The 12,331-nt window shown below is 37.0% G+C and overlaps 1 protein-coding gene across 5 annotated transcripts in view; it reads right to left on the bottom strand.

Annotated features, from left to right (window-relative positions):
- Positions 1–3,722: 3,722 nt before the first annotated feature.
- taok1a (TAO kinase 1a) overlaps positions 3,723–12,331 on the bottom strand; it is a 188,057-nt gene continuing 179,448 nt past the window's right edge. For all 5 annotated transcript variants that reach the window (XM_038814331.1, XM_038814333.1, XM_038814334.1 and 2 more), the window contains 2 exons: positions 10,202–10,384; positions 3,723–7,360 (listed from right to left, as the gene is read on the bottom strand). In XM_038814331.1, the coding sequence (XP_038670259.1) occupies positions 6,899–7,360; positions 10,202–10,384 (645 nt within the window). In that variant the 3' untranslated portion in view covers positions 3,723–6,898. The remainder of the gene's footprint in view (positions 7,361–10,201; positions 10,385–12,331) is intronic.

Below are 12,331 nucleotides of genomic sequence, written 5' to 3' on the forward strand. Positions count from 1 at the left end.
CAAGTCCCGAAAGACGCGGTTAGGCAATTTGGACATTTTGAATTCTCCCTCTGTGTATCCGAACAGGCGCCGGAATGTGGCGACTCAGGGCTTTTCACAATAAATGCATTGCAGTGTTAATGTCAGCCTACTTGTGATAATAAAGATTATTATAACGGTGACCTGCTGCAATTAATACTAAATTACTTTCTTCATTAATTGGGATGCTGGAAATCACTTAACCTTTTTTAAAAAAAAGTTCCCAATTGTACTCAAATGAATTCAACCAGAGTGATTTCAACATGGCTACATTTAAATCAAACTATATATTGTATCAAATGCTGTAGATTTCTATATAGGTAAAAAAAAACAATTTACTAACATGGCAGTCATCCGAAATAACAGATAAATGAGCAAAAAATACACAAGCTGTACTAAAATTACTTTATTACAGTTGATTTTAACATCTCCTTTGTAACAATACAAAGGATAATTACAAACAAAATATTACATATGACCCTATTCTCTTTCTCTGACACTTGGTAACAGCTTAACTTCACAATCTATACAATTAATACAGGTTATATGAGCTAATGTATGTTGAACCAGAAGTTACCAGAATACTGACATTTTTACTGTACAATTTTTAAAAGAAATACCAGTAAGTGAAGGAACCTATTGGTAACCGGCTATGAACAACTGGAATAACATATGGCTAAAAAAAAATGATTAAAGTAGATTTGGTTGTTAAAATTTAAAATTCAGATTTTTCTACCATATATGTGCAAATAAAATTCAGAATTATGCTGAGAACATAAAAACTCCAAAATAGAATAGAAATGTAAAGATAAAAGTTGAAGAAGCTCAAACATGCTGTCTGATTTGTTAAAACCAGCCAGTTGCTCTAGGTTAGATTAGGTTATACATTCATGATGTGTTGTCTTCACTCCATGGGACTAGTGTTAAAACATTTTTAATGTTTATGTTAGAAATCTCAAGTTTTTGTCACAATTCCTGCAAGCTATTTAAAATGTACAATATTAACATTTCTCAGTCCCTCATTCATTACTAATGCACATTAAATGATCTTTTTTGTTGCATACTAAAACAAAATGGATTCTGATAATAGCATTGTTAGTAATGAACATCTGTATTTTAGTACAAATACCCTTTTCAAGTACTGTGTGGGTTTAGTGGTTTTCTTTAACCCTTTACACCATATAAATATCTTACTGCAAAGAAATTGTTAATAAAATTATGCATTTACAAGATGTAGAGTCATCAGGCCATCTTTCATTATATGCACTCTATATTATATTTTTAAAATCTGGAACTGCGTTAATTTATTCAGAATCCCCAGTAAGAGGTGTGATTTTTCTTTGTTCAGAGCCAGCGACAACTATAGCAAGAGAAAAGGGATTTTATATAACTAAGGACATTAGATTAGCTTACCAAACAGCATGTAGTCATTCCCTACCTCAACGATGGATAAACCTCAGTACTACACATTAACAGATTACTACTATACAATAATAACCTACTGCTGAATATTCCACAGATTTTAGTACTAGGTTGATCTTAGTGAGCTCCCTTTCCTCCTGTCCTGACTGCTGGGCAGCAGTATTTGTCAATTATTCTTCTTCTAACAGTGAATCTAGATAAAGGGCATTCCAAAGTTTAAGCAAAAGTTCATTTGGAGCAGTGTGGAAAACTGTATAATAGCCCGAGGTGAAACAACAAATTCTCTGTGCCATTTGGTGTTGGGCAATGATTACAGCTAGATGTCTTTTTTTTTCAATTCACCTCCCAAACCGACTTCATTTATGACTGCTCATTGTCACATTGCGATCTCTGAGTGCAGATAAATTATCTATAGCCACAGTGTCAAATACATTAGCCACTAATTGCTAATTGGGAATCTATTGTGACTAGTTTCATTTTTGATTACCAAATAGAGTAATAGACACATTGAACATCTGATCTCAACATTCATTTGCAGTGTATACATGTGTTCTTTAACCTTGAATACATATGGAAATCTGCATCGTGTAGGTTTTTGCAAGATGCTTTCCACTAAAATGGTTGCACTGCAGCCATGCCAATATCTCAACAGTGATTTCAACTGGATAGCACTGATCTACAGAATCATTCACAACTTTGATGCAATCTTATGTTCAACAGCAAAATGAGCACAACCTGTTTCCACCCAATTTGTGAGAAAATTAACAAACTAATCTCTAGCACTGCAATGAACAGAAATGCAAATAATCTAGATTATGAAGTTAGCGTGTAAATTGCACTATTGCTATGTCACCCCTTACACTGTAGCATTCTTAATTGGCAACTATGTAATCTCTCCAAAAAGTGTAATTCTCAAAGTCAATTATAAAAAGCAACACTGCTGGCATATTTTTGATAGTTGCTTCTTAAAACAAATGACATACATGGTAATTTGACAGCAAACTTTTTTTTTTGCACAAGGACTTCATGAGATTCTACACGTCATCGTCCTGTATTCGTCCCAAAAAATGTGCATCGTTGTTGTTATTTTGGAGGATTTCTACTTTGGAGTAGATGCAACCATATAAATTAATGGAGCAGAGTTAACCAATAGTTCAGTCTTTTTACCTGTCCCCATGTATCAGCTACCTGAAAAGCTAGTTTCAATTGAAAAATGGGAAAAATTTATTTTTAATTTAAAACTGCACTTGAGCAGACTCTTTTCTGAACTAATTAAAAATGGAAAACAGAGGAAGTTAATTAGTATTACCAGCCAAATAGAAATCCAACTGGATTATGGGATATAATTACACTAACTTCTGTGATTACGTTGAAATGCTTTCTTTGAAAATCAGTATTACATGTTGATACTCAAATGGTTAACCACAATAGCACACTCTCCTACAAGTTTAGATTCCAACACAAAGTTAGGGAGCATCTTGCATTGTTACTCATCTCACCTTACATTATGATTGGCATACATTTCTTATAAACATTTATTAAAAAATTAAATTCTTGGCACCTTCCATCACTTTCAAATCCTTCAACGGTCACCATATTTATAATGTGGATAAAAGCTTTCACAGCCGTAGTATTAAATGTGGTGATAACCACAGCTATAAAACAGACCTTGAACCAATGCCTTGTGGCAGAGTTGTGCATTCAGGCCATTGGTACAAGTGGTGAGGTGCCTACTTCAAAATTAAGCAGTCAGGAAGTGATGCTGAATGGAGGCAAAATTAGAATGTACGGGAGTGCCAGAAGGAATTGAAGAGGATGTTTTTCTTTTGTAATTCTTACTAAAATGGTATTCAGATCTATTTTTAATGTAAACATTACAGAAGATGGAGGCAAACTAAATACCCATAATTTCCTGATAAAGTAACAGGAAACAACTAGAATTATACCTAGGCCAGACAAAGAGTATTGCAATTACTGGGGATGCAAAAGTAGACTACATCAGGTTCCAGTGACTACTTTTATTGCCCGCTTGAGTGAGTGATTGCCTAATGGACAAAAGTTAGCATTTATATCTGGTCAGCTTCAGCATTGTAGAAATCTGCACCCCCCCCCCCTCCCCCACTCCACCCAGACCCATGTGGCATCTTATTCATATAATGAAAATGAATATAATGCCAGTAATTAGACAATATATTGTTCAGTAATTAACTTTTGAGTATGGGTAGTCATCTATTCAACTCAGAGACCCAGTGCAGCAAACTGAATATGGTGAGAGTGTGTTGTGCATCATTGCTGACATTCACTCTTGCAGGAGTTAAAGTATCACAAACGGGCCACGTTTACAAGAGCACTCGTGGAACTAGAAACATTCAGTTTCACCAGTATTATTATAATTATTTTCTGCCAATACTTGCTCACTATTTAAACTTCTAACTGTTATCCCACATCTTGCTTAAAGGTACCATGATTGAAAAAAAAAAAAAATTGGACCTTGTTGATCTCAGTATGCTAAAGAAAATCACAACATTGATAGCATGATGGCAGAGTGTGTCGAGTTTGAACATGCTGTACAATGCAATGGCAGGAACCTCTCAAGGTGAATTTCTAACTCTCAATTTATAATCAGAGAGTCTTGGGTGGGAACCGGTATTTATAGCTTGGGGAGGAAAAAGTCAACAAAATAAGAGTTATTCTGACAGACTAGAAGATGGTCACAGAGCAGCATTGGTAGAAGCATCGAGATCATGTACCCAACTTTGTACAACAGGATAGCTTTCTCATAAGGATTTGTATCAAGACCAAAAATTAACATTTACAGATCTATAAACGGATGCAACCATAAGTGGATAATTAAAAATGGGGCATTGCATTTACTAAAAATAATGGAAAAAGCTGATAAATTAAAATAATTATTTAACAAATTCTGAACAAAAGCTATATTTAAAAATGTTATTTACTGTGGTAGAAGTTTGAAATTGTGGCGAAACTTTCACTTAAATCCAATTTGCATAATATAAACATTTCAGCTTTTAAAAATATCAATAACTAAAAGCCAATAAGCCTGCGAGAGTAGAAAGTTCTGCCGTTGAGCCACTTTGCCTAAATGGTTGTTGCATGTCTTCTTTCACAATGTAGCTCATCACAGAACAGAGGAAACCCCTCAAAATCTTAACTCATTAATGTCCTCTAATGGAATATGTACATAAGAGCCAGTTAATCACTTTATCTCAGCTAATGTAACAAAGATATTTGAATCAGTGAAGTTATCACACAAATGGCTTGCTCTCAAATATCAAAGTAGGCAATGCCTATGTGCTATTATCCAAGCAGTGTTAACTACAAGTTTGCAATTTAGATATTAAAATTTTCACCAGCAAAAATTATTCAAGCATCCTGCATAAATGATTACTGCACCATCACTCAAATGCAAAGTTGAAAAATGTTCTGTTCTCAGCACTTAGTTCTCCCCTTATTCTTTTCAGAAAATAATTATAATTTAGAGTTACTTAGTGCAGGCAACAACTTACTGGGCATGAAAATCTAGTATTAAAATTACAACCAACAGGAGAAACAAACCAATCACATGGGGTGGGATGGGAGGGAAAATTCAAATCATGCCAAAGTAACAGTGAAATTTAACGTGAAAACACTTAACACTTCCTTCCTACCCAAATTGATGATTTTGGCAAAGAACTTACAACTAAATTTGTGAGACAAGTTTCACAATGCAGCATGAAATAACAAGTTAGGCTATTGGCAAGATTTAATGGTTAAATCAGCATACGTTTATACCAAAAGTAGTTCTTATACGGAATGTAGTATATATCAGGAATTTTCTACTGCCCAGTCAGTCAGCATTGAAGGATGGGAAGCAAGCATAGCTTTCAGATGTAATTTCTTGTCTGTATAACACATTTAAGACTTGTTACATTATACTACAGCGTAGTAATAGTGATACATAGAAAGCTTAAAAGTCATAGGCATGCTCACTGGTGCTAATAATGGCACTAAGTTCTTTCTTTAGTTGACAGAACCTAAATTCAGTATAAAAAGAGTTAGGAACTAGGCCAGCAGCTCAGCAATTCCAATTTACTACATATTTACAGATACATACATTCTTCAATTTTAAAAAAACTTTTCTGATGTAACCTGAATTTTCGGGAAGCGTTTTACTTACTGCAGTGTTTCTTCTGAAGGGACAATAACGTTCACAGTATAGTGGCAATAGATTATTGTACAACTCATAGACCATGCACAATGTAAAATCTTTATTGAAACGTGCCAAAGGTCAGAACGCATTGTACAACAGTCTATTACAAAAACACTGTAATTTTTACTTATTAAAAAATAAAATTATACTATCTGTATAATTTAAAAATAGTGTTCTGTATCGAAACTGTTTTAAGAACAATATATGTGGTTTTCAGTAATGGTAATGTGTTGTTAATTCTCATATGTAGAGTTTAAAACTGCTTTCTATGGTAGCTTGTAAACACCTTAGATTTGGAGCATGTTCTTTACGGTGCAGTATCACCATTTTGGAGCCACAGATCATGCTCAATGGGTGGAGGGAAGGAGTATGCTGCACATAATGAATAAATTTGAAAATAATGGAGTGGGGAAAGTCAAACAATTAGCAAAGGCAGTTTTTCTTTAATCTATTATTTGGTGAATTAATTATGGCATCGTTACGCATTAGTTAAAATTAATATTCCTCCTATTAACTAGTTCCATACTCTAGGCATGTTAGTGGCTAAATAATTCACAGATAATGTAGCAAAGGGTTAATGCCAGATGAATAACTGACCAGTAAACAAATGCAGGTTTGTGGTGTACATAAATACCAAATGCTTGTACCAGACTTTAATTCGGTCCCACGTTCAAAACAGCCCAACTTCTAGTATGTTCTCTATATACTCTTTCTGCACAAGGAATAGAATCTAAACTTTTTTTGTTCATATAATACCTATTTCAGCAGATAAATGCCTCAGGCAAACAAATATAAGGTTGGTTAGCAGCTGGTGAGATTACTGGTTCAGCCCTTGAAAAAGTACAATGAAATTAATGGCAACCAAATGTATTTTTTAAATGAAGAAAATTTCCAATATCACAACTTGGAAAGTATACTGCTAAGTCAGGACAAGAAGAGAGATGTCATGGTGTCACAATGCCACCAGCTGGAGAGAACAAGGCTCAGCAAGAATTTTCTTCAGGCCTTCCTTCACATTTTTCCTCAAGGGCTGATCAAACAGATAATGTATGTATTGACAAATGAAAAAAAAATTCTGTATTAACATAAAAGACCTGTTTTTCCTGAAAGGCTGGACAAACATGCCTGCACTCTGAAACCCAACCGCAGTACCAATAGAAGGCTTTCAAAACGATGCATAATGAGCGGTTTTTGCAGAGCATGGAGGCAAGACAGCAGTAACACAACTGTTCCCCCAACCTATTAAAATTATGTGTAAGACATGTGTGAACCATTTGAAATTTGCGATGTGACACTTGTGCTCCTGCTCATGCCTTGCTCAGATCTGCCTCCGGAAGCTGTCCGCCTGAGAGCTTGGGGACTGTTGCGGACCCCCATACTACCTCCTCTGGGTACAGCAACAACGGGACCAATAGGGTGACCCCAAGGTTGGGATCCACCTGACATAGGGTGACCCCAGGCTGGAGGGTGGCCACCCATGGGGTGACCCCAGTGATGCCCTGCTGCTCCAGAAGGATGATGAGACCAACTGGTAGCTCCAGGGTAACTATGGCTGAAAGCCTCTGGAGACAGATTAGAAAGGACCATGTTGCTAAAGCCAAGTCTCATGCTTTCAGAGTCAAAAGCTTCTATTTCTCTGGCTTGACGTTCCAGTAAACTTCGTATTCGCTCAGTGCGTTCGTTCTGTAGTGCCAGCATCTCCTCTTCAATCTGGAAATGGAAAATACAAATGGTAGATTTGAAATTATAAACAGTTTACAGCATGGTATTTAATGGATCCAAACTTCCTGATTTGAGATTGACAAGAAATCTGCTGCATTATTGATATGATATACACCCAAGCGATAAAATATTATTGCAGATCTCCATTTTACAAATATGGCCTGCAACAGTTATTTCAAGATGAAACTTTATATTTTACTAACACTCAGCATAGGAAAACAAAAGGGGAGGCAGTGGCGTAGTGGTATTGCTGCTGGACTAGTAATCCAGAGACCCAGAGTCATATCTGGGGACCCAGGTTCGAATCCCACCATGGCAGATGGTAAAATTTGAATTCAATAAAATAAATCTGTAAATAAAAGTCCAAAGTTGACCATGAAACCATTGTCAATTGTCGTAAAAACCCATCTGTCGTCCTTAACTGGTCTGGCCTACATATGACTCCAGATCCACAGCAATGTGGTTGACTTTTAAATGCCCTCAGGAATGGGCAATAAATGCTGGCCCAGCCAGCGAAGTCCACTTCCAATGAATAAAAAATCCGAAATCCTATAACTAGGTACGGGGCCAAAAATGTTGTTTAGGCAATTGATATAATTTATAGCCTCCAAATTATCATGAACTGTTCAGCTGATTTCAAATAGTTATTCTTCCTGAATCATGAACAGGAAGCAATGCTAGGGCAGCAGCAGTACCATCTGTTTATTGATGGAAGCAGGAAATGCAGTAATACTGCCACCAGCAAATATTTAGGAGAACAGTATCACAAAGCTTCTCACAAGTGTGGCCTATTATTGCATGTTCTACTGGCTAGAATGACTGGGACAGCTGAGACTTGAGAGTCAGAAAATTGAACAGAAGTAATGGCATGCTCCTTTAACTGGTTGATTATTTTTTTATGGCCCCGTTAATAACACTGTTTAATTATAAATTTCCAACCCAACCATCTATTCAGAGCACTGATACATCCACGCCAAGTATGCAAGCTGTTTATGAATGTGTATTGATGTGATATGGTTTCCAGTCAACTTCCTTTAAAATGAAGGCAGAGTACAAGTGTCAAAAGAAGATTTCAGGAATCCTCAAGGCTGTTTTTGAAATAAATCCAAAATAATAAAAGAAAACCTGCCTCCAGTGTCAAGCAAACATATTTCTAATCTATTGGAATCAAGTTTCAGCTTTGTTTCAATTTTTTTTCACATAAGCATTGTGGAGAACCCATTTGAAGTTATGAGGGTTTTCCAAGTGCTTACATTGTCACATGTTCTTTCTCGTAAAGAAGCTTTTATCCAAGGTGGACAGAATCATGGGCGCATCTTGGGATCAAGCTATTCACAATCCATATCAATGATTTGGATACGGGGATTAAAGGTAACAATTCCAAGTTTGAAGATGACAAAAAAACTAGGTGGAACTGCGAGTTGTGAGGAGGATGCAAAGACATTACAAAGGGATTTGAGGAGGATAAGTGAGTGGGCATTCAATGTGGAGAAATGTGAGGCTATCCACTTTGGTAGGAGGAAGAACAGAAATGGTGAGAGGCTGGCAAGTGTTGAGCTTCAAAGGGACGAGTGTCTTTGGTTACAAGCCACTGAAAGCTAACTTGCAGGTACAAGAAGCAATTAAGGCAAATTATATGCTGGCCTTTATTGCAAGAGGATTTGAGCATAGGAGTAAAGGTGTCTTACTGCAATTATACAAAGCCTTGATGAGACCTCCTCTGGAGTAATGTGCAGTTTTGGCCTCCTTACCTAAGAAAATACATACTTGCAATAGAGGGAGTGCAACAAAGGTTCCGTAAATTAATCCCTGGGAAGAAGGGATCAGAAGAATATGGGGTGATCTCATTCAAACATTACAGGACTTGACAGGGGAGATGTCGGAAGGATTCTTCCTTTGGTTGGGGTGTCTAGAACAAGGGAACACTGTCTCAGAATAAAAGATGCCCATTTAGGACTGAGATGAGGAGGAATTTCTTCAATCAGAGGGTAGTGAATCTTTGGAATTCTCTGTCCCGGAGGGGTGTGCAGTTTCAGTCATTGAGAATGTTTCAGACTGAAATTGATAGGTTTCTACATATTAAAAACATCAAGGGATATAGGGATAGTGCAGGAAAATTATGTATGAGTAGAAAATCAGCCATGATCTCACTGAATGTTGGAGCAGGCTTGATGGGCTGATTGGCATACTCCTGCTCCCATTTCTTATGTTCTTATTCAGCATAAAAACTGAAACATCATCACTGTTGCAACAATAGAGGTCCCTGGATGCAACCTCCCTCAAAGATAGTGGACAGCACTCAACTGGATATGGGGCAATCTGCCCATCTTCCTTAGAAGAGGAAGATGAGGGGTGACCCAGAGTGCGATTGTGGCTGTTAGCCTCGGAGCATGGAACATACCACATCAACTTGTCCATTAAGATTTGTGGAAAACACCTCATTTCTCCATCTGGCATCTCAGGCCATCGAATGAATAGTCAAATGAGACAACTAGACATTATAGTTTTTCCCCATTCTACACAAGAGGAAGCTTTTAAAAGGACCATTCAGAAGAGTCACTGATCAGTATTATGGTGTTCAAGGAATGTTTGTTGTAGATTGACTAGCGGAAGGCGTTCTTCACTTAACAATCCTTTAACAAATTAACGAGGAGAAACTGCTAATGTTTTGGGAATTTTCAAAGATTCAAATATGACAAAGTGTTAACAGGTGAATTAAGGAGACAGACTGAGTTTAGAAGACTTTCCTTCTGCAGTTTAGTTAAAACATTTAACTATTTTTGAAGCTCTGAGATGAACATTTTTGTATTCACAGTGTGTCAGCTGTACCTTTTGCTCTAGCAGGGCTCTGCGTAAAGAGACTCTCTGCTCCAATTCCTTGCGTTCACGCTCATGCTGCGCCTCAGTTTGCATTTTTATTTTGCTCTGGTATGCATTAAGTAGCTCAAGCTCCTGCTGCAACTGCATTTTTAGAACCTGGCATTCAGCTTCCTGAGCTTCATCTAGACGTAGCTGTAAAAAGCAAAAAAGAAAATCAAGAATTAATATTTGGAAGACGGATTCACTGCTCAAACCTGCTAAAAGAAGTTTTGCAATGTACAAGTGCGAGAGACCTATATCCTGAAATGATCAGCCTCCCTGTATTATTACACTGTTCAGCTTTGGTTTACGAAAAATTAAAATTAAAGCGATAAGACCCTGACATACCCTGCAGACCGGAAACTTTTCTGAGCAATTACAAACTTTTGCCTAGATTTTGCCCTTATTAATGGACAAGTCTGACAGCACCTTCTGGTGCCTATATAAGTTTAATAAAACAGGGAAATCGAAACATTGCTGTCAGAGATACCCTGGTCCTTGCTGATAGATTCAGCGCCAAATCACTGCAATGGTGTGAACAATGGGTGCCTACCCATTACTTCTACCCAAACGTTAGGGCTAGTTCATTTGGGAGTAATGAGTTTTCAATAATATGTGATAATTATTGCTGAACAATCTCTGTCATCCTGAACAGTTAATTTTACAAAGGTGGAGACCCTCATCTTGAGAAAAAAAATTGAAAGATTTTATCTCTCTCCCTGAATTGCATCTGCAATTCCCAACCTTAATTTCACTTTCGGTTTTGCTTTAACTTCCTGGTTTAGGGGCGGCACATGGAACAGTGGTTAGCATTGGGACTGCGGTGCTGAGGACCCGGGTTCAAATCCCGGCCCTGGGTCACTGTCCGTGTGGAGTTTGTGCATTCTCCCTGGGTCTGCGTGGGTTTCACCCCCACAATCCAAAGATGTGCAGGTTAGGTGGATTGGCCACGCTAAATTGCCCCTTAATTGGAAAAGAAAATTGGGTACTCTAAATTTAAAAAAAAAAAATTCTGACTCTCTGAAGAGCTTTGCTATTGTTTGACCTGCTCAAAGATGGCACAGATTCCTATGAGGATGCTGCATTGAAACAGATGGTGGCTGATTGGAATCTCTGCTGACAAGCTCGTAAAAGACTTATGGGCAATTGTACATGAGGTGAATGGGAAAAGCCTCTCCTTTGTCGCCGAGAGGAAAATCTAGGCCTGCACCTGCAGGGCACTTCAGTGGCCTAGAAATGGTGCTGTGTAGTTGGTCCAATTATTTGATTTTCATTCTCAATTTCTGCTGCATTAGAAATAATTTTAAGTTTGAAAATTGAACCCGAACAAACTTTACAAACTGAAACTGATGCAAACATCACAAATTGGAGATGAAACCTTTGAATCAAATATTTATAAAGTACCAGGATGATCTGTGAGAAATATTTGCAGCAGTCTGAAATTAAATTCACAAATTTAATTTTAGTTATTGTTGCACAAACATGGGTATCACAATCCTCATTAAAATACATCTTACAGTGTTAATGCAAATCTGAAAGTTACAAAATTACATACAAAATCCACAAGTATACAGATTGCAAACTCAAAGTCAAAAACCACAACTGGGATCAACAAGTGTTCATGTAAAACTTTCCCATATAGCGACAAGATCATTGCTTTATTTTCAAAAAGGTTACGGTTGAAGACACTTTGCAATAATACTGCCATCTACTGGTTATGAGAAACACGACCAAAATCCACAAAGATCAATGAAATGGTAAAACGTAAATGCAAATATCCATAAATATTATTGCCTTTCTAAATTGAAATCCAAAGAATTGTAGCATAATCACTAAACTGGTCATATCTTTTCAGCTGTGAAATCGTCCACCCCCATAATGACCTATAATGTTTTAGTCAGTTATGCACCAGCTTTATAGTTGAAGAATCCAAGAAAAGCATTAAATCACAAGCAGATATTCCCAATGCCTATTCTTGAATGTTTTGACAAAAAGTCAAAATGTTAATGTTTGGAAACAAGATGGGTTTACCTTGGATATTGAGGATCTATTAACAGAACAGAATTTGTGGCAGCAAGTGGTGAGAAACTTAAAAGTGGT

This window comes from Scyliorhinus canicula, chromosome 12 (genome assembly GCF_902713615.1).
Source record: "Scyliorhinus canicula chromosome 12, sScyCan1.1, whole genome shotgun sequence".
NCBI lineage: Eukaryota > Metazoa > Chordata > Chondrichthyes > Carcharhiniformes > Scyliorhinidae > Scyliorhinus > Scyliorhinus canicula.